A 21,314-nucleotide genomic window follows, 5' to 3' on the forward strand; every position below is an offset into this window, starting at 1 on the left:
AATTGACCTTAAGAGAGGGAGCTGGTATCAAGAGAGTGACGCAGGGCTCCCTTTTAAGTGGGAAATAAGATATCTCCAATTTTAGGGGGCCGGGGGTTTCAGGTTTCTCCCCCGAAATTTTGTAAAATGGATATAAAATTCTGCATTTTGAAGCCTTATAAGGTTGATTGGATAGACATAGAAATTAATAACTAGATTATACAGTTGTACAGTATTGTTCAAACTTTGTAAGAAACAGCCATTTTAAGTTTGAAAGAAAAAGTAAACTAGATTTTTCATTACAACAACCTTTTTTTAATTATAAGTAGTGCAGAAAACGAAAAGGAATAGAGGTAGTGTATCATTTTTTTTTTCCTGTGCTAAACAGATTAATAATATGGTGTAGAAGTAATTGGAGCCCACTTTGCTTAGGATTTTCAAAGACTTATCTAATTACTTTTCAAGAACTCTAGAATAAATAAAATTATTAAACGCACTTCATTTGCACTTTCCAGTCTGATATTTTAGTACTTGATTGTAAATTTTTATAGTCCTGTTCTAACTTTGTAAGAAATAGCTATTTTAAATTTAAAAGAAAAAAGAAACCATAGATTTCTCATGACAACAACTTTTCTTCAATTACAAGTAAGACAGAAAACGAAAAGAAATAGAAGTAGTGTGTATTTTTTTCGCGCTAAACAGATAGACAATATGCAGAAGAAGTAAGATAAAAGCAATCAATACAAAAAAATTTCCAAAATACTGCATTCGGGATTGGATAAATAGCAAAATGTGAAACAAGTGAGTCATAAAAATTTATTTCAAATAATATGTTACAAACGTGAGAACCATGATTTTTACAGTTTTAATACAGGATATGGCAAGGAGCTGAATTTGACATATTTTGGCATTCCTCCCCCTCTACCATTTGTTAGAAAATTTAAAATTTAAGGTTTGTAGCCACACGTTTTCAAATATTCAAGGTTTTCAAGCACTTAAAAATGAAATTAGTTTCTTCAAGCAATTTCCATTTTTTAAGGAACGAATCATGAATTTTTTTTGGGAGTTAGGGATCCACTTCAAAGAAAGGACCCTAAGCAATAGTTTGTTTATCTTATAGGCAAATTCGGTCCTGTTTGTAATTCCCTCTTACCTGCAGATTTTTGTTTGATTTTTTGTTATTTTTACGAAAATTCGCCAGTTTTTACGGTTAAAGGATTTTTACGATTTTACAAATCTTTGACTCAATTATTTAGTTTTCAATAATGACAAGGACTTACTCAATTAGACTTAGATGACTATGACTTACCTTACTTTTTAAACAGTATTTATAAAGTAAGTAAAAGTGTACTCTCCCTCTAAGTAAAAAGATTCATTTAATCAGAACACTCAAATAACTGAAATTTATTTAGTTTGCGATAGTATTTATTTTCTCTTTCTCTCTCTTTAAAAAGAGAGAGAGAGAGAGAAGGAAAAAAAACTATGTTTTTTAGAATTTCTCAAAAGGCCAATTAATCTACTAAGAACATAAATATTATGCACAAATAATACTTTAAATGTGGACACAAATCATAACAAGTAGATCGTTCTGTTAGCGCAAATGGGGGGATTGAGATTTTCCCCCTTTGATTTAGGTTCTAATTTGTTAAAATAATAGTCAATTATTATAAGTGTTGCAGTTTAATGTATAGCTCGTTTAGCCTATATTTTCATTCATATACTTGCCCAAATGGTTTTCAGTCCAAAATAGTGAATTTAGACACATTTTCAGCACCCCAGTGACAGCTGTACTATTTGTATTCAATGTTTGTTCTTTCCCCCCTTTTCTTTCCTCCCATCAGAAAACGACATTCGCTTTTCTCTTCATTTTTATTGAACTATTCAAAAAAGAAAAAGTTATAATTTTTTTGTTTTAAGATTTTGGAAGATGTGTTGTTACTATATAAAGTCGTCCCAAAACTGGGGGAGCACTGCCCCTATGCCCCCCCTATAAATCCACCCATGCCCTTCTGAACTATTGAAAAAAGAAAAAATAATAAGAACTTTTTTTTTTAATTTTTGGAAGATGTGTTACTACATAGTCTTCCCAAAACTGGGGGGGCATTGCCCCCCTCTGACCCCCCATAAATCCGCCCATGGTCTTCCCACATATATTTTGCAAAATTTTTGTCTTAATGATACATTTGTAGACATCTCGGCTAGTGTTAGGGGAAGAAATCAGTTCAGCAACTTTCTACTGATAATTTTTCAAAACCAGTTCCAAAAAAGCGGAATTTTAGAGAATCTTCAATTATGTTAGGGGGCAGGGGGTTTTTAAACAGTCCCCCAGAATTACTATGAAATTGAAGTTCTAGAACAATTTTAGAATAGCTCTTTCAATGGAAAATTAACGAAACACGTTCAGTGACCTCCTTGGATAAATCTCTATATTTTAGTTGAGTTAGGTAAAATGATGTAGTAACCATCCCATCCCCCCCTCCTCCAACTGTGTAAATTAATACATTGTAGAGGCAAGTAAAAAAAATCAATTGCCCCCCTCCTTGGACAATTTCTGAATCTGCTCTTGGGTTTTATTATACTAAATAAGATCAGATCCATCTTCTAGTTTTGGAGGATGTGTCATAAGTGCCATTTTTGGGCATAGATAGGGGGTCTAGGGCCAAATTTTTCAAAACATAAGCCCCTATAACACAGCTTTAGGATATTTTTTGTCACTTAGAAGGGGTCTAACCCCCTTTAAATCTGCATGATACTAAAAAAAGGTTGAAATTTATGCTTTTGTTTGCAATGATTTTTCTAACACAAATGTATTTTTGAATCAAATTTAGTGGTTGAAAAGATTTAAAAAAAAAAGTTTGTACAATATGTTTCTTACTTTATCCAGGTTAAAGCAGGCAGCCATTCGTTTTATCATTTTAAACTGTTTTTGTTAATTTCTATCTACTAATTTCAATTAAACCACATTTTATTCTGCTACAAATGTGCATTGATCATAGTAATGTTTTTAATTGGAATTGCTAAATAAAAAAGAGAGAGCAGAGCTCAAGAGAATTTAGATAATTAAGCAGTTCAGTTGATTAGGGTTGGGATAATGTAGAGGAGTTTCGCCACTTTTTCTTTTTCATTTTCCGTAAATCAACTTTTGGAGAGGGAGAGAATTGAAGAGACCATGTTCACAACACACACAAACTAATTTATTTTTCTACTCACCGACACAATATACATGATGGGCAGCCAATTTGCCCTTTTTCCCGAATAGCGGTCAAAAGATATGCCATAAAGTTATCCCGCTATTCGGTCAGGAAGTTTTTTCCAGTCATGCCTTTATGACTGTCTATTAGTGATGGGCATAATCGAGATCTTTTGATAATCGAGATCTCGGGAATCGAGTACTTCTGATAATCGAGTGATTGATAATCGAGATCTTTTTAGTTCGAGAACTCGAGCGATTGATAATCGAGATCTCTTGAAATCGAGAACTCGAGCGATTGACTTCTCGAGATCTTCCGAATCGAGTACTCGAGCGATTGACTTCTCGAGATCTTCCGAATCGAGTACTCGAGCGATTGACTTCTCGAGATCTTTTGAATCGAGTACTCGAGCAGTTTACTTCTCGAGTTCTTTTGAATCGAGATCTCGAGATGTTTTAATCGAGATCTCGAGATGTTTTAATCGAGTTCTCGACCTGTATCTAGATTTCCTGAGTTCCAGAATCAAGTTTACTTTTACAGGGGTGCCCGCTAAGGGTGTCCATGGTGCACACAACGCCAATAAAACTTTAAGGGGAGAGGGGGTGAGAGTGTCTTTCAAATCGCATGGGGGGAGGGGGTTCTTGTCCTAGGAGTTGCTTCGTAATATTTGAGAGGGTGAGCCATCGCTCTTGAGGGGTCGTGGGAGTGGGAAACTCTGACTTCTAGAACAGCTGACTTCTCGATTTGTTTCCGTAGGGTTGCGCACGAGGGGAAGGTGTACCATCAAGCACGTAATTTAGGGGGTCAGGAAGGGGCGATTCCCCCCCCCCCCCCCGGGTTTTCGAAATAATGGTACTGACATATATGTGGGCGTGTTATTAACTTGTACAATATACACTGAGTACATATATTCTTTTACCCCCCCCCCCTCCTGGAAAATTTGAAATAACGGGCCTGAGTGTCTTGACGCGTACTTCTGTCATTGCAACTTTGAGGGTAGGCCCGATGGGGAGACGATTGACTCCTCTGGTCCCCTCTGGACCAGAGGGGATCAATCACCTCCCAGGCTTTGAAAATTAATGCTTCTTAATGTACGGGAACGTGCTTTTTGTAGTTTTTGGTTTAATTTTGCACTGGGTACACACCCTTTGCCCCACTCCCCTCAAACTTCACCCTGGATGAACCTGTTTATGTGGGTCAATTTGGTAGGTTTTAGTCTCTTTTTAAGGAGATAAGGGTTTCAATCCTTAGAGGGGAGGGATGTAGAGTTGAACTTTTGCGTAGTCTGCGCCATTGAAATTTTTAGGGGTAATTTTTGAGACTTTATCTCAATTTTCGGAGGGGGGTGTTCGTCGGCTCTTTTCCTAGACAGGTGCTCCGTAACATTTGAGAGGGTGTGCCATCGCCCTGATGGGCGGGGGGGGGGATGCAATCGACTTTTAAAACATCGAGTTTTTTTTACGGGGGTAACATCTAAAAGGGGCGACCCATCCTGGCTTTTAGAAATTATTATTTATATTTAAATGAAGTTTTTGCTGTTATTACGGATACTATGCATTGATTATATGCCCTTTAACCCCTTCCCCCCTAAAGTGTTAAATTTGAAATATGGACCTGATTGTTATGATGCATACGTAGCCACTGAAACTTCAATTTAGGGGGTTCAATAGCCCTTACCCCCTCCTTGAAAAATTCATATTTTATATTCAAGTGGAATTAGTTTTCATTGTTTTCCGATAAAAGTTGCATAGTAATTAATTGAGTCTGTTTTAGGGGATACATTTAATAGATACATTTAATAGTCTTCATTGTGAGTCTAAATTCTTGGGGAATGCAGATTCAACGAGAGCTTGATTTCGGCGGCCTTCAGGATATGTATGAGTCTCTTCTACCACGTGATTATTTCGAATGATTTCGGACGCTTATTAAGCAAGAAGTTAATAATGTAAACACATCGAGGAATCGCAGCTCTGTGCAAAAGGGCTCATTTGTTCTTGTTTATAGCTTTGCTTTTATTTTTTTTTTTTTTGCTGCTGCTGTTGATATTAGGGTTAGTATCTGACTTATATAGGAGAAGGGAGGGAGGGTAAAATATTTCTTGCTATGTTTTACAGGAGATTGGGATTCCCGGCGCATTAATAATAGAGCAACTTTAAGTGAAATCCATTATTTTGCTTCCTCATGATTCGCTCTTTATTTTTATTTTTCACTTATTGACTTGGGGAAAATCTAATAACAATGGGTGCAGGGAGTGAATTTGAGATGTTTCTGAGTACATAAAGAAGTTTTGATGCTTGTCGTGTGGAATTAATTTTAGCTCACATTCTTTGGTCCATTTTTTAATTAAAATTACATTATATGCAGATCATTATTGTCTATTTTTTTAACACGCTTTTATTAGCTTCACCTGTATGTATGTATGTATGTATCTTGTAACGGAATCTTGCAGCTCAAATTTCGCCCACTTCCTGCGATCGGATTCTTTTGAAATTTGGCACGCGACCTCAGACCCGATGACAATGCAATATTCTATAATCAAATTAATTAATTAACTCTTTTAATTGTTAGTTTCCTCCAATTTTAATCAATATTTTGGCACAAATCCAACAATGTGAAAAAGGAAAAATTAAAAAATATACATTAAAAAATGCTCGCAAAAATTATTTAAAAATATCCACAAGAACCTTAAATTTTTCTGCATCAGACAAAATTTGTTCCAATGTTCCAAGGTAATTAGAACATGAAATATAATTGTTTTCAACTAATTTTATGCCAAAACTTAGGTGAGCCTTCAATTGGAAATTCATTGCTGATCAGACCATTGTTGAACAAAACTTTTATTCAAATGCATCTCAAATTTTCAAAGTAATATAAATATGATTTCCGCAAACATACATCGATGACTCACAGTAGCTTCCAATCGGTATGCCCTTGTCTTATTTTTAAGATATTACCTCGCACTCATTTTATAAATAATTTCGTCGCCTGATAATTCGTCGTCTGACGTCGCCATCTCCAACATAAGACTAAAAAAGAGAAAAATATAATAATAGTTTAAAAAACTAAAAAAAAAAACAAAAAAAAACACGCTTTCGTAGCAAAATGAACTAAAAAGTGAAAAATAATCTCTGGATGATAGTAGTTGACCAATCACTTAATTTTAATGTAATACAAAAAAGCTGGGGGGGGAGCTTCTTATCAGTTGCCTTGGATTTCTTCCATTTGTTGTCCAAGCAAAAACGTAAATAGACAGCACCCCACGCTTTTTTGTATTACATTAAAATTAAGTGATTGGTCAACTACTATCATCCAAAGATTATTTTTCACTTTTTAGTTCATTTTTCTACGAAAGCGTGTTTTTTTAATTTTTTTTTTAGGTTTTTAAACTATTATTTTATTTTTTCATTCCATACGTACGATATTTGTAACTATTCTTGTTTGCGTACCATTTATTTTCGCGTGTGCATAGTCTAATAATGTTATATTCATTATACTTTTAAAATGTTGATCAATAGTACATTATTGGAGTCATTCTAATGAGATGCTTATTTTATGATTTTTTAAAAACTACTGAAACTGTTTGGGCTGGCAGCGGTCCATTTGGAAACTTTGGGTCCCGTGGCTGCGCTTCATTTTCCTTGCGTCGGTCCTCAGGGTTAACTGATTACCAAAGTTTCTCTAAAAAAAATCAGATTATTCGATTTTTAAATCATCCCAAAGCGTCGCTCGATAACGAACATTCAACAACAAGCATTATATTATCTAGAGATGCCAAAATGAAGTTTAAATGAAGAGGGGGTAACTCCAGAAGGCTTTTGGTCTTACTTTAGGAGGCTCTTGTTCTGGGGGTTCTCCGTCGCCTTTGAGGAGTGGGTTTCCTCACTCTTAGGAAAATAGGCAGCCTTATATTATAAACACACATCGTTTAAACGTTTCATACACGTTTTAAATTGGTTGTTACGACTTAGCAACCGTTTTAAAACGTTTACCCAACGAAATGTACTATCTGGTTAACCCCATTCTAAAAAAGCACCCGAGAAACTCTTATTCGAATCTAAATTAGGATGTCCTTTCGTTCTTGTGAGCAACAGGACCCCTTGTGACAATCACCTTCCCCCTCCAATTACGATAGTCCCAAAAAGAGCAAAGACCCCTCAAAAATTTGAATTACCCGTTTTCAGCCACAACATCTCTCTCCTCGCGATAACCTCTGCGAATGAATCACTCAAAAAGTTAACCACTCAAAAGGTTTGTTCAAGTGGGTCTCAGGGTCACATTCGAGGGGGGGGGACGTAGGAGGAAGGTGTCCCCTCCGATTTTTAGCTAAACAGTTCCCACTTTTTAGTTTCAATATATTATTAATGTAAACAACTCTCAAGCTCAAACCTGTTTGTGTTGCCCAATCACATGTCCAATGTCCATATTATCATTATCCCTAACTTTTTTAATTGGTTTTACTCTAAATAACTGTCACGTGCAAAACAATATGGAAAGCATTTCTCTATCTACATAAAAAGTAGTCGAAAACTTTGTACTGCATAGTGAATAAAATATGACAACGTATATAAAGTACAAATTGAGAATGGAAAAAGGTTGAAAAACCAGCAAACAGCTGTTTCGGCACTCTAAAATACAAGTGCCATCATCAGTGCATTAAAAACGAAGACAGGTTCACCCGACTAAAACACAGTCGAGGCGAACTTTATTCATTTCTCTATCTGTTATTTCAAGATTTCATCAACGGAATACACAAACCATGCCACCCCCCAACCCGCTCATATGGTATAATTCCTTAATAATTTTCGTTCGAAAATATATCGTTCGATTATAAAGAGACCTCTCGATAATGGAAAATTCGACATCAAACATTCAAATATAACTCCATCAGAAATAAAGCACGCAAGAAGCAATCATTCGATTTTAAAACCATTCTAAATCCATCAATTCCAAGAGCGATGACGCACCACATATGCAGGGGCGTGCACAGAAATTTCGGGGCTCGTCACAAATGACTTTGACGGACCCCCTCTATATTGTTTATCCCTACGTCCCTAATACATTTCACCTCTCATTTTAAAAATCTCGTGCCCCCTTCAGTCTCGGGCCAACAGGTGTCCCTTTTCTATCCCCCTCGCCCTGTGAACGCCCCTGCACGTATGGAGTTCTCCCCCAAGAGCGCTACGCCGAAAAGAGAAAATCTCCTGAAAATTACAATCCCGCAGTTTGCGTCTTAACTCCCGTCCCCCTCTACTGGTTGTCACCCCCTGCGAATGAATTACACGAGAACTAGACTATTTGTTTTATTAAGAAATAAATAAATACCTTTGTGCTAAGAAGAAACAGGAAATAACCAACTTTTGTAGCACAAATATGTAGATTACTGCAGACACGTGTCTCGGGTTTCATTACCCAATGGTTTAGTCGAAGGTGGACGTAAGGGGGGGAAAGGTTCCCTTAGGTTTTAACTAAAGTATTCCCCCTTTTGACATGATATATAATTTTAGTTTTAATGCCCCACAAGTTAGAACCTTTTTAGCGCCACCCCCCCCCCCCTTTTGCTTCCACCGCCGAAACACACCACCCATGTCACTCATAGACCCGTCAATGTGTTCATTCGTTAACATCTTTCTCTCAAAAATATATCATTGGACTACCAAATCATCCCAAAGAATCATTTGCTAATCAGGCATTTGGCAGCATACATGGAATTAATTACAACACTAGTCGAATGCAAGCACAACACACAAACTTCTACAACGAATATTCGAGAGGCAAATCTTTGATCATAAAATCATTTAGACTGCAGGAGTATCCATTCCTCAAGTGTTCTGGCGCACCTCTTAAAACGAACCCCCACCTCCCTCCTTAAGAGCGCCATGATCCCCTTTTCCTGTGCAATTTTTTTCGGCAAACAACAAAAACCACGCCCATTTATATGTTAAAACATTAATTTTTCAAAACCAGCCCTCTGACAGGTGCACACATCCCTAGGAGCAAGGGCGCACCCCTCTCCTAAATTTCGCAAATACCTCCCCCTCCCCCCCCCCAAAAAAAACAAGAGCTGTCCAGGAAAGTAAGAAATACCTCTCAAAACAACGCCCCTAAAAATTTCAATGGCGTAGTCTGCGCCCTGACCCCCTTCCCCCACCCAAGTGGGCACAATTGCCTCTGACCCACTAAATGATAGATCTGTCCCGGTAACTGAATCCTTTCAGAAGTTAAAGTTCAGATTATCAAATCGATTGAGAAGTACACTGCTCGAGTGATTGACTTCTCGAGAACTCAACATCTCGAGAAGTTCACAAAGCGAGAACTCGAGCAGTCCATCGCTCGAGAACTCGGAAAGTGATAATCGAGCACTCGAGCAGTCATCGCTCGAGTACTCGGAAAATGATAATCGAGAACTCGAGCAGTTCATCGCTCGAGAACTCGCGAAGGGATAACGAGAACTCGAGATGCGATAATCGAGAACTCGAGATCTATGATAATCGAGAACTCGAGATACGTTAATCGAGAACTCATAATAATCAAGTTCTCGAGTAATCTTTGATAATCGAGTGATTCGATTATGAGAACTCGATTATGCCCATGACTACTGTCTATAGCAGGGTTGCCAGATTTAAGAACAGTAAATACGGGACAGGCTTCTTAGGAATAACAACGGGGGGGGGGGGTATTTTTGAGACGTCGCTGTAAATTTAATCTCAATGAAGCATTTAACCTCATAAAATGTCGCCTAAGTATAAAAAATCGTTTTCATTGCGAATGACAACGCATGACGAGAGATATATTTCCAATATTAGTCAATGAGCAAAGAAGAAGCAACCATTCGGCTCCTCATGGCAGATCCCTCATTCGGCTCCCTCCTTACTTTATTTTTTCCTTTGAAATAATCTCGTTCTGTAAAATATTGTTATCAGGTAGAATACGGGAATTTAGCCATCCCGTATGGAAGTTTCCCGGGACGTGGGACACTTTTTCAAAATACGGGACTGTCCCTTGAAATCCGGGACGTCTGGCAACCCTGGTCTATAGCCATATAACCCAGACGCTCTCATGCATCTGCGCAGTAGGCAATCACGGAAAGCCCCATTACGCAACTATGGAGATCCCAGTTATTAATCTTGGGATCCCTGTCAAGTGTTACGCAATGTAACCACGTGGAGCATATAATTTCTTATAGATAATCCCATGCTCTACTGTACTAATAATTGTTTGAACCCTTCATCTGGTTCGACAGATGCATGGTTGACCATTCTTCAAATTCAGATCTTGTTGGGAGCAAAAGGTGTTGTCCAAATAAGTTGTTCTGAGCTGGTTTCAACAATCCCTTTTGACCTACAATTTCTTAGCAATACTTGCTACAGCCAAATATGTGTTGGCAGTATTTTCAAGGACAAAACCCTTTTGTTGTGCTTCTGAGCTTCTGTTCAGCTCATGAAGTTCTGTCAGACCTTCAAGAATCGAGAGCAACAGTACTTAACTTCTTTTCTTAAATCAAGGGAATTTCAAAAGACTAAAGTTGTGTTTAAATCTGTTTTATCATGATATGCTATTTTCTTTTCAGTTACTGATACACCTTTGTTCTATTAACTGTATTCACTGTAAATTGTAAAAAGTTAGATAACTAACGTGTGCAGCGCATTCTGTCCTAACTAGTTTTTTACTCATTTTACTTCAATTTAAAAATCCTGTTCTTCATCTCACATTGCAAGATATCATATTCGCTGCATCTCCATTTGGCCCCATGGGTAGTGCCGGCGATTCGGAGGACAAAGGAGGGGGGAAACTGCCCCCCCCCCCGATGCCCCACTTTTTGTGGTTAATTTATTTTATTTTCAAATTTAGAAACCAGAACTAGAGATTATAAAAAAAGCAAAAATGTCAACATTTTCAGAGCATAATTATTTGTTTTACTTAGTATATCTGTTTACAAAACATTTTTCAGCACAAGCAATAACTTTTAGTTTATGTATTCACTGTTTAGATATTAGTAAATTAATTATTTTACTTAAATGAGCCATACTTCTTTAATAAAATTATTACCAAGTGTTACAACACCTCAAATTACTTTGGGGGTAAATAATATAAGGCAAACTCATGTCTGTTTCTTTAGGGAAACTTATTGTGTACAAAATTTATCAACATCTTAAGATAAACATGAGTTAAGTTGTTAGACTTACATCTATTTCCACTTATCTGCTTCACTTCTCTCAAAACTAGCCCTCACAAAATGTGGTACTTTTTGTATTTTTTTTTTTTTTTCATTTTTTACTGCCACTAAAAGCCCCATGGCTTTAAGCAGTTTTTTTTTTTTTTGAGCAATCACGGTTGCTTATTCTTCTCACTTGACTGTTTTTGGCGTTCCTATGATTTCATTTTCCCACCGCCACCCTCTCCACCATCACCGTCGACGGGCTCCTCACGATGCTGCTCCTATAGCGAAAGCCATCTCCAGGTTGCATCCATGTCCTACACACACGCAAACACATACACCTACACACACATACACAAACATATACACATGCATACATACAGACACCCACACATACACACAACTACCCACACATTCATGCCTACACACAGACACAAACGCATATGCCTACACACATATACACATACCCCACCCCCACACACATTCATACACACAACTACCCACACACTTATGCCAGCACACATACACAAACACACATGCCTACACACACATACACATAACCCCTACACACAAACACATACCCCCACACACAAACACAAACGCTTACATACACACACTCGTGGTTGCGAAAAACATAATTTGAATTAAAGATGTCAAAATTCAAAAAAAATTTTTTTGCTGCCTTGCTTGTAAGTCCCAATCGCCACCACTGCTCATGAGGGTGGTAGTTGCTCTACCCAGAGGCTTCTGATCAGGTTAAGTCAAATGCTGATGGGCACTTTGTAACCTTGGGGAGTGAAAAGTTACTCCTAGGCATAACATTTCAAATAATCAGGCAAAATCTGCTTTGATTGGAGATATCTCATTCTAGTACATAATTGAAGATGATATTTTCTTCATACATTTCAATGAAAAACACAAAACCGACGACTGTAAGTGCATATGTGCTCTTCTTGCACTGAGGTCATCCATTCAACTTTCTTCCACAAAACCAAGCCTGTCATTGGGGGGGGGGGGGTTCAATTTTCCCCAACTACTTTGAGAAATCAATGTATTTGCATGGTGTTTTCGTTGTTTTATCTTATTATTTTGTTAGAATGTGTTACATTAAGTTACTTTAAGATCATTTGTGTTCATTTTGAACATTACTTTTTGAGGTCAATCTATATTATTTAAAATAATTGTCAATTTTATTGCCAATTCCTGAATGTTATATTAAGAGAACCTGGTGTTCTTATTTAAAAAAAAAAAAAAAATCAGCATCAGTTCTACTAATTCAAAGGATAAAATATTGTATTGTAAAGGAATCGGAATGTGCACATGAGACAGTGAGAAGCAAAGGGATATAAGTGGATATTTTCAAGTTTTGAGTAAAACGTGCCTAAAGATAATATCCTAAGTAGGCTTTAATTTTTTTTTCCTAAATCATGCTGCATAGCAGCACCTACCAGCGCTACTAATACTATCCCTTGCACCAACACAGAGGAGAGGTCCACCTACCGTTTATAGTGGAACCTGTGTAAGTTGACCACTTGCGGTGCGCTATTTTAGTGGTCAACTTACAAAGATTGATTTATATGATAATGGCTAATTCTGTGCCTTAAAAAAGCGGTCAACTTACAAGGGTGATCAACTTCACAGGTTTTACTGTATTTTTAATTTTAGCACTTACATCTGTTGCTTCTTGCTGCCTCATATGAGAACTAACACTATCTATACAAGGCATATACATTCTTGTAGTTATTTTTTCTGTTTGTGAGTGAATTATATTCTGCTATTCTGCAATTTATATTTTTCAAAAATAACTCATATTTTATTTTGGCGTTGGCATGGATTGTACTTCATTTAAAGGAATATATATTTTCACTTAAAATATTTTAAAATTTTTTCAGATTTGGTCAGAAGACACATGTGGCTCTGTTTTAACTGATTTACCTCAATTCAGTTTATCACCTCAAGAATATATAACTGAGGTATACTTTAATACATTTCTGTTTTTTATTTATATTTATTTGTTTGTTGCATTTACACAAATTAATATCCTGATGTTTTAAGTATACACTATGCACAAGCATACTTATCAAATGTTACGCCGTGAAAAGAGCCTAAATAAATCAAAAATAAACTTTTTTTAATCACTTTTCAGAAAACATTGACCCTAGTTAACTAAATTTACCATCTACAGTCAGCTAAACTTAGTATTTAAGTGAAAATTGGTATTCTCCTTGTAATAAGTTACACATGATAATTTTAATTCCTTCTAATCAGAAAAGGAGATATTCTAGGACCATTTGCGGGGGAGGGGGGATGTAACATACTCAGTCCTCACATGCAATCATATTTACATACTAGGGCAGTCTTTTCGATTAGATGGTTGAAAAAATAGAAAGGAAACAGTTCAGTCATGTGCATTCTCAATCGTTCTGTTTTACACCTTGTTCTGATTCACCCCATTTTACATTAATTGAGTTTCAATGCTGAATAGTATCACAAAGTCTTTAAGCATAAGGTGGAACAACGACGTAACTGTATTCTATTGGTTGCTAGAGCGTCGTTTTTTTATAATTGCTTGAGTGTTGAAAATTAGGATTAAAAACTAATAATGTTTTTTTAATTCTAAGTCTGTTAATATAAAAGAAATATCATGTGCAATACATACACCTTTGTCATTATTTTCAGCTAGTATTAAAATATATTTTTTTTTTCTTCTTTTTGGTCTCCTGTAAAATTTCACTTTTAACAGTTGGGACATTGTTCTTTTGAAACAGCAATATCTATAATTCGCTGTTTTTTCTGTTATAAATTTTGAACCCTTAATCAATTAACTACATTTTCTAACAGGTTGGTCAATACTTGATGACAATACCTCAACATATTGAACCCTTTATTTTAAGAGACAATCCAGCACTACACACTGCTCTGAAGAATTGTAATATACCGCAAGGAATGGAACAAGGTAAAGGTGTTATATTTTAATGACATACCAAATATTTTATAAGAAATGATTATAAATGTTTTTAATCTCTTTTCAGTACTGTCTATTATGTTGTCTTTTGTAAGAGCTGAAATATATATGTCATTTTTTTTTTTTTAATTTCAAGATGCAAATAGTAATGTAGCTGATTATTTGCTGGAGAGCTTGGCCAGAGGAATAACAGATGCCTATTATGATGCTATCCTAAAAATATCATATATAACTCCAAATGCAACAAATCAGCTTATCACTGATATAGGTAAATTTTTTCCTTAACTTTGAAGTATTTCTTAGAGGAATGTTGTTTATGTACACAATGGTTTTAAAGTGGGCTCCCCCCCCCCCTTTTTTAATTTCCACATTGTTAGATGTGGGTAAATGTTTGTTACAGTAGTGAGGTCGCTACGGGGAAGGGGGGGGCGGTCCGCCCCGTGTGTCACACATCTAGGGGGTGACACCCAAAATGGAATTCAGGGTTTTTAAAAGATATGAAGCTAAAATGCATTTTTAAGACACAAATTTGAAAATTTTCGGGGAGAAACTCCCAGATCTCTTTTTTTCCTACCCCACATCATGGAGTGATTACTATACTCAGAATTAGGTTCATATTGTCAATACTTAGACCTAGTAGTGACTTCCTCTGATACAAAAAACCGAACCCATGCCATTAGCTTTCCCTGTGTTTGAGAAACCTTTGGAACAATTTAAAGGACTTTCAATTTCATACATTCATTATTTTTTTCACCTCTCGATGGTCATGTGCACATATGCATCTAGGACAAGTTATACAAATACATTCATGGTTTTTGTTTATATTTTGTACATTATCCCAGTTAAAATTTCGTTTTTTCCACAAATGTAGTAACATCTGAAAATTGTATGAATTTCACGTTTTATGGTTATATAGTTTTTTCTTTTGCGTTTGCAGGGGGGACGACACAATAAATTACTGCCTTGGGTGTCACCCTTGCTAGTTAAGCCACTGGTTATAATATACAGTTACCTTGAAGTGTGGCAAAACATCTGGGAGAACAAGGAGCAGAATTCACTTGTGTTAGGACATGTATGGTGTCTACCAATGTTAATGACTCTTTAAAACTTCAAAGTAGCAGCTTAAAATTAACATTCATTCACCCATAACTAACACAATGTAGGGGGTGCGCCAAGGTTGGATCCAGAAATGTTTCAAGGAGGGGGCGCTTGTTTTTTTAACGTACCTCTCACTATGTATCTGGTTTGTTCATGCTTGCGGGGGGGGGGGGGAGAGAGGCAAGAACTGCTACAGAATTTTGAATAAAATAACTAAAATATAGAGATTTAGCAAAAAAAGAGAGCCCCAAACTTTTCCGTTTAAAGAAACATTCTAAAATTTCATTCCAAAACTTCAATTTCGTAATAATTTGGGGAGAATTTTTTGAAACCCACTCCCCTAGCAACATTGAAGTTTATCCAAAATTGCACTTTTTGGAATTTCAGTTTCGAAAAATTAACAAAGGAAAGTCACTCTTAAAACACTACATTAGTTTTCTTAAATCACATCTTGGGACATAAACTTTGGTAAATGCCGTGACTCTAGACACCTCTTCAGGGCCGGACTGGACCGTTAAAACAGCCCGGGCGATTATACAAAATCAGCCCTTAGCTCACTGGTAAATCTACTCCCCCCCCCCCCTCCTTGTACAAAATCTTGCAAGTTTAAGGGTTTTTTAAACATTAAAGGAGAAAAGAGCAATAAAACGAATGCAGGGTTATTGCAAGGTCAAAAATTTGAGGAGTGAATGTTTGGCGGCCTCTCAATTTTTAAACGCATTTTAACAAGAGAGAGAGAGAGAGTTAGAAAGATTTCAGGTTCTAGTTTAAGAGGGTGTCATTACCAGATTGAAGTGTTAGCAATATAAACCTAACTGTAAGTGTAATATTTTCCTAGATGGAGTTTGGGCGCTTCTCCACCAGACAGTTTCCGAAATTGTAATTTCATAAACGCTGCTTTTGGACAATCTTTTGTAGTGTTGAGGGGGGGAGCGTTTGAGGGCTCTCGCACGGTAATATTTCGAAGTTGATACTTTAAAAACACGCGTGCAGATTATCTTCCATTTTGATAGGGGGGCGGGAATCCATATCAGAAAATATTTTCTAAATTGTAGTTCCAAAAACGCATTTTCAGACGATCTTTGGTGGCGTTGGGGGAGAAGAGATTTGGAGGCCTCCTCCAGAAATGTTTCGAAATTGGTTTATTAAAGGACCTCGAAATTGAATGAAGGAGTTTTCTGAGAGTTTCTTCCCCGGTAATTTGCCGAAATTGCAGTTTTAGACTATCTTTGGTGTGTTCGTGAGAGGAGAGGTTTGGGGGTCCGACAATGTTTCGAACCTGAAGTTCCAGGAATGCAGTTGTAGATATTCAATGATGTTATGAGAAGGAAAAGGTTCAAGAGCTCTTCCCCAGAAACTCTTTAGAAGTGATGCCCGTAAACGAAAGTTTAGACGGTCTTCAATGATAGGGAGGACGGAGAGGGCGTTTCTAAAGGTTACGAGAGTGTACTCTCTTGTAGGGTTTTCGAAATTGAAGTTCTAAATACGCAATTGTAGGTTTCAATAGTGGATTTGGGAATTCTTTCTAAGTCAAAATTTCAAATAATGATGTAAAGGGGGAGTTTCTATTCTTGTTTCTAGAAGTTGAAAATCTTCATATTTGTTGGTTGCAATTGTGGGGTTTGGAAACTTTCCCTCAGATTGCTTCCAAATCAAAGTTTCAAAAACACACTTCTAGAGGTTACCTTTGGTGACATAAAATGAAGGAATAAAGGTTCAAGGAATCCCTTGGTGGCTATCCTCACTTATTTATTCTAATTATGGTTAAAACTGTTTCGGAAAACCCACCCTTTTTTTTTCGCCAAAACCATTGGACTGATTTCGTTGGTTTATGCAGCCTAGTATTTTCCTTTATTTAGAATACAAATTTGTCCAATAAAAATAACTTTTACCATTTTTAACTGATATGGTGTACTTTGCAGTGATACTTTAAGTCTTTTTTCCACTTTTTTTTTAATGCTAAATATCATACCCCCTGAATCATTTAATTATTTTTTGTTTTTTGCATTCAAAAGCAACTGGTGTGCACATTCATTGCAATAATTTAAAACTCTAACACTGTATTTTAACGTTTTTTTTTCTATTTAAAACCTATTTCGGCAGCACCTGTGTTCTTTTCCATTTAGCTGTGATCGTGACGATATTTCAAGCAAACAATTAAAGATGTAAATATGTCGGTGGCCCCTATGAAGCTATTAATTTTATTTATCTATTCATTTTTTTCAACTAAAGCTTGCCACGTGTTTACACTATATACTTTTTTTTTTTTTGTGGTTTTTACAATTGGTGACCTTTAACAATATAATCTTAATAATATAGAATTTTGGATGATTTTATTTTAAGAGTTCACTATCATTTAAAATTTTGAAGAATAAATACTTTTAGTTACTTTTATTCTATTTTAATTTTGTAATACTGCAAAGGTCTTCTTTTTTTGTGCATCGTTAAAATATAAATTAATGGAATTCTTGGGGAAAAAAGCGGGGGATTGCACCCTCTGTACCCCTTTGAAGACGGCCCTGAAGTACACTCAGGGCCGACGAGAGGCAATGTCAGCCTAGTGGAAAACAAGGAGCCGGCCTCGTATAAGTTTTAATGTGGATAAGGAACTGGAAAACCAACAGACAGGGGAAAACCAACCTAGGGTTTCCAATCCTGAATACAACAGGATCCCACATGATATTTGGCTGAATTAATCCCGCAAATTTTTTCCATTCAGATATTTTTCAACTTTTGTCGCTCATGAAACGAAATTTTCACAAGTATCAAGTGTTTGAATCACCTCTTCCTCGTACGTCTGCAAGAAGAACAAGAAAAACTGTCTCATGAGATAAAATGTGGATTTACCATTTAAGAACACAAACAAAAATGGAGTACATTTTTCCGAAAATGAAATTGTACACTCATTCGAGGTCACAGTTTTTATATGGACAATCAGCAATTGAGAAAATGCATATAATTTAAAACATTTTTAAAAATCATCACTAAAGTTTAAAATCTTGGAAATTACACTTTAGAAAAAAAATAGGGAAAGTGTATTATTGATTGAAAAACCCGCTGGAGTAGCCTGAATGCAATGTTGGATCACTTCTGTAAGCTTCAGGAATGCACTCAAAACCTTTAACTTAAAAACCTGCTCAATATTTTTCTTCAAAGAAGATTGCAATGAAAAACCTGGCATTATTTATATATTCAGCATGACTTTAAAAGAGGCGACAAGAACTTGAATGAAACACAGGAGGACTCGCATGACAGTGCAGTAAATTAAGCTGCTCAAATTTTTGAACGTATCTTTAAAATGAAAGGTAAAATTAGTGAAGTTATGCAAAACATTTTCTGAGACTACGACTTGGTGAAAGAAAGCAGTACTTACCCATGGTCTTCCCTTGCTGGAATGAATCAAATACACTGACACAATGACAAAAGTTAATTAAGTCACTTGGGCCATTCTCAATGCAAGTTAAATTGTATACAGCTAAACATGTACCCAATAGACATCGCTTTGGTCCTAAGTTTGCAGTTCTTGAACAAAACCATGCTTCAGAAAGAAAAATCTACTTCAGAAGTTGATGAAATTACTGGGGATCTTTTGTTAAATGCCTGCAGTAATTTAATCTCAGTAAAACCAACTGCACTGGAGCCACAGCACGTGTTTTCATCAAGTGCATTATTTTTTGAGCAAAAATCCTTTTTCATTCCATACGAGCAACGCTTTGTTAAGACGCGTTGGACTTTTTTAGGACATGTTTTTGCGTACGAAATGATAATTGTTAGTTATGATCTGACTTTGTAGTGGTGCAATTGGTGTACGGAATTCGTGAAAGCTACTAATTCTAGTAAAAAAAGCAGTTCTTCCTAAAAGGCACAACTTTTTCTATTTGATGTTAACATTAAATTTTTAGAAAAATAAAATCAATCCCGAAATCCCGCGGGACTGGATTCGGCGCAGGATTGGAAACCCTAGTGCTCTCGGCAACCCTGAGTACGCCCAAAAAAATGCCTTGTGGCAACTTCTGATATTAAACCTATATCCAGTTTTTGATTGCCACCCAAGCCGCTATTAAACGTAGGCCCAGTCAGCACCAAATTTGATGGTTCTTCAAACTATTAAGAGAGTGTTGCGGAAGAAAAAAAAAGTTTAACCGCAAATCGCAACCGGCTCTGCGACTTAAAAAGCCCTTCGGGTGATCACCCGATTGCCCAGTCCGACTCTGCACCTCTTCCGAATATGGCCAAAGATGGTCTAAAACTGCCTTTTTGAAGATGGCCTACAGTTGCATTTCAGGACAGATTCCAAAAAATTGCCGGTGCATGTTCCCTCAAGGGAAAGGCGCTCGCACCCCATCACCCCTCCCTTGTATCCGTCCTTGGGGTACGCCCACTTATGGACGACTCAGCACTCATGTAGGTTCATTTTATTCAGGTTATAAACAATTCATTTGCATTATTTTTGAAAGATTCGGGAGATTTTTAAGTTAAGCATAAGGATTGCAAATTCAGTAGTTTTAAAATATTAGTTTGTAATAACAAAACATCTAAGTGCATTACTATAAATGCAAAATGCAGAAATAGAAAAATTAATCATACTAAAGTGTTAGTTTATAAAACTAATTAAAAATTGAAAAAATATCATATTATCCTAAAAACTAAAAGTTAAGAGATTAGGTTTATCTTTAAAGATATGAGCTGAGTTCTGTTTTGCATTTGGTGAAAAGTGATTTAATCATTGTGATTTTAGTAACTTTTTCTTTTAGGTTATTTTTGTGATGTTTTGGATGACTTGGGACTAATGCCATCAACAGATTTACAAAATTTGCTTTCACTCCTGAAAGCAAAACCAGAGGTATTTGAAAAAGAAGCTAAAGGGAAATCTCACATCTTGGTGCGAAAAATTACAGCTATGAGAATGTTGAGGTCATAGCATATTTCCATAAAAAAATGTATATATACAGTAAAACCCCTCCTAACGGACACCCCTCTTATGCGAACAATTTTTAATTCCCCAGTCCCAATGTAAATAACATTATTAAACCCCTGTCCTGCAGACACCTCTCTTTTGCGGACAAAAAATTTTTTTCCCATTAGTGTCTGCATTAGAGGGATTTTACTGTACATTATATGTAAAAAAAATAAATCAGAGTTACAACACTGATAGCAACGATTATTGAGTTTTCGTAAGTATGTTTTCATATTGAGAATTCTCTTTGCATCTATGCAGAAGGACAGACTGGCCAGCCGGCCCATGGGCCAATACGTTCTCCCGCCTATGCGCCCTCAAGCCTGAACACTTTTTTTTTGTTGATTTTTTTTTTCAAATATTTCGGTTCAATTTCCTTTTTTTTTTTGCACTCACAAATTTGTGTACTATCGGGTTTTTTTTGCACTTTTTTTTTGTGTATCTTTTTCTTTCTTTTGCGCCTTGTGGAGGCCAAAATTGATGCCCTCTTGTCGGACCTAGTCCGCCCCTATCTATTCATATCAAAAATGTATCCTAAAATTACCTACGAGTAGGCTTGCCAGATTTCTGAAATATTCAACTGGGACACCGGAAGAGAAGCTTCTCTCCCCCCCCCCCACACCTCAGTGTCGAGAGTATTCAAAAGGGTTCACACCCTTGGCTAGTTTTTAGAGTATGTTAGACGGTAGTTCATTTTCCATGCTATGAATAAATGATCACTAAATTATGAACCAAAATCATGAGTCAAAATACATGACCTGAGCAAATAAATTTTATTTCCTACATGTTAATATTTTCAAGTTACTTAAGGAAGGAGAAACTTTGAATAAGGAAAAAAATGAACAATATTTACATGTACTTTTCGTTAGCTCTTTTGGTTTCAATATTGTTGTAAATACCTTCACAAACTAATTCAATAATTATTTTACGTTTTTATGTTACAAATGGCAAAGTAATTATCCTAAATAA

At 36.3% G+C, this 21,314-nt stretch overlaps 1 protein-coding gene across 1 annotated transcript in view; it reads left to right on the forward strand.

Annotated features, from left to right (window-relative positions):
• The window catches only part of LOC129224120 (conserved oligomeric Golgi complex subunit 7-like), a 56,491-nt gene extending 35,836 nt beyond the window's left edge, over positions 1-20,655 (forward strand). The window contains exons 19-22 of the mRNA XM_054858530.1: positions 13,218-13,298; positions 14,167-14,281; positions 14,427-14,558; positions 20,143-20,655. Of these exons, the coding sequence (XP_054714505.1) occupies positions 13,218-13,298; positions 14,167-14,281; positions 14,427-14,558; positions 20,143-20,309 (495 nt within the window). The 3' untranslated portion in view covers positions 20,310-20,655. The remainder of the gene's footprint in view (positions 1-13,217; positions 13,299-14,166; positions 14,282-14,426; positions 14,559-20,142) is intronic.
• Positions 20,656-21,314: the final 659 nt, after the last annotated feature.

This window comes from Uloborus diversus, chromosome 6 (genome assembly GCF_026930045.1).
Source record: "Uloborus diversus isolate 005 chromosome 6, Udiv.v.3.1, whole genome shotgun sequence".
NCBI classification, from domain to species: domain Eukaryota; kingdom Metazoa; phylum Arthropoda; class Arachnida; order Araneae; family Uloboridae; genus Uloborus; species Uloborus diversus.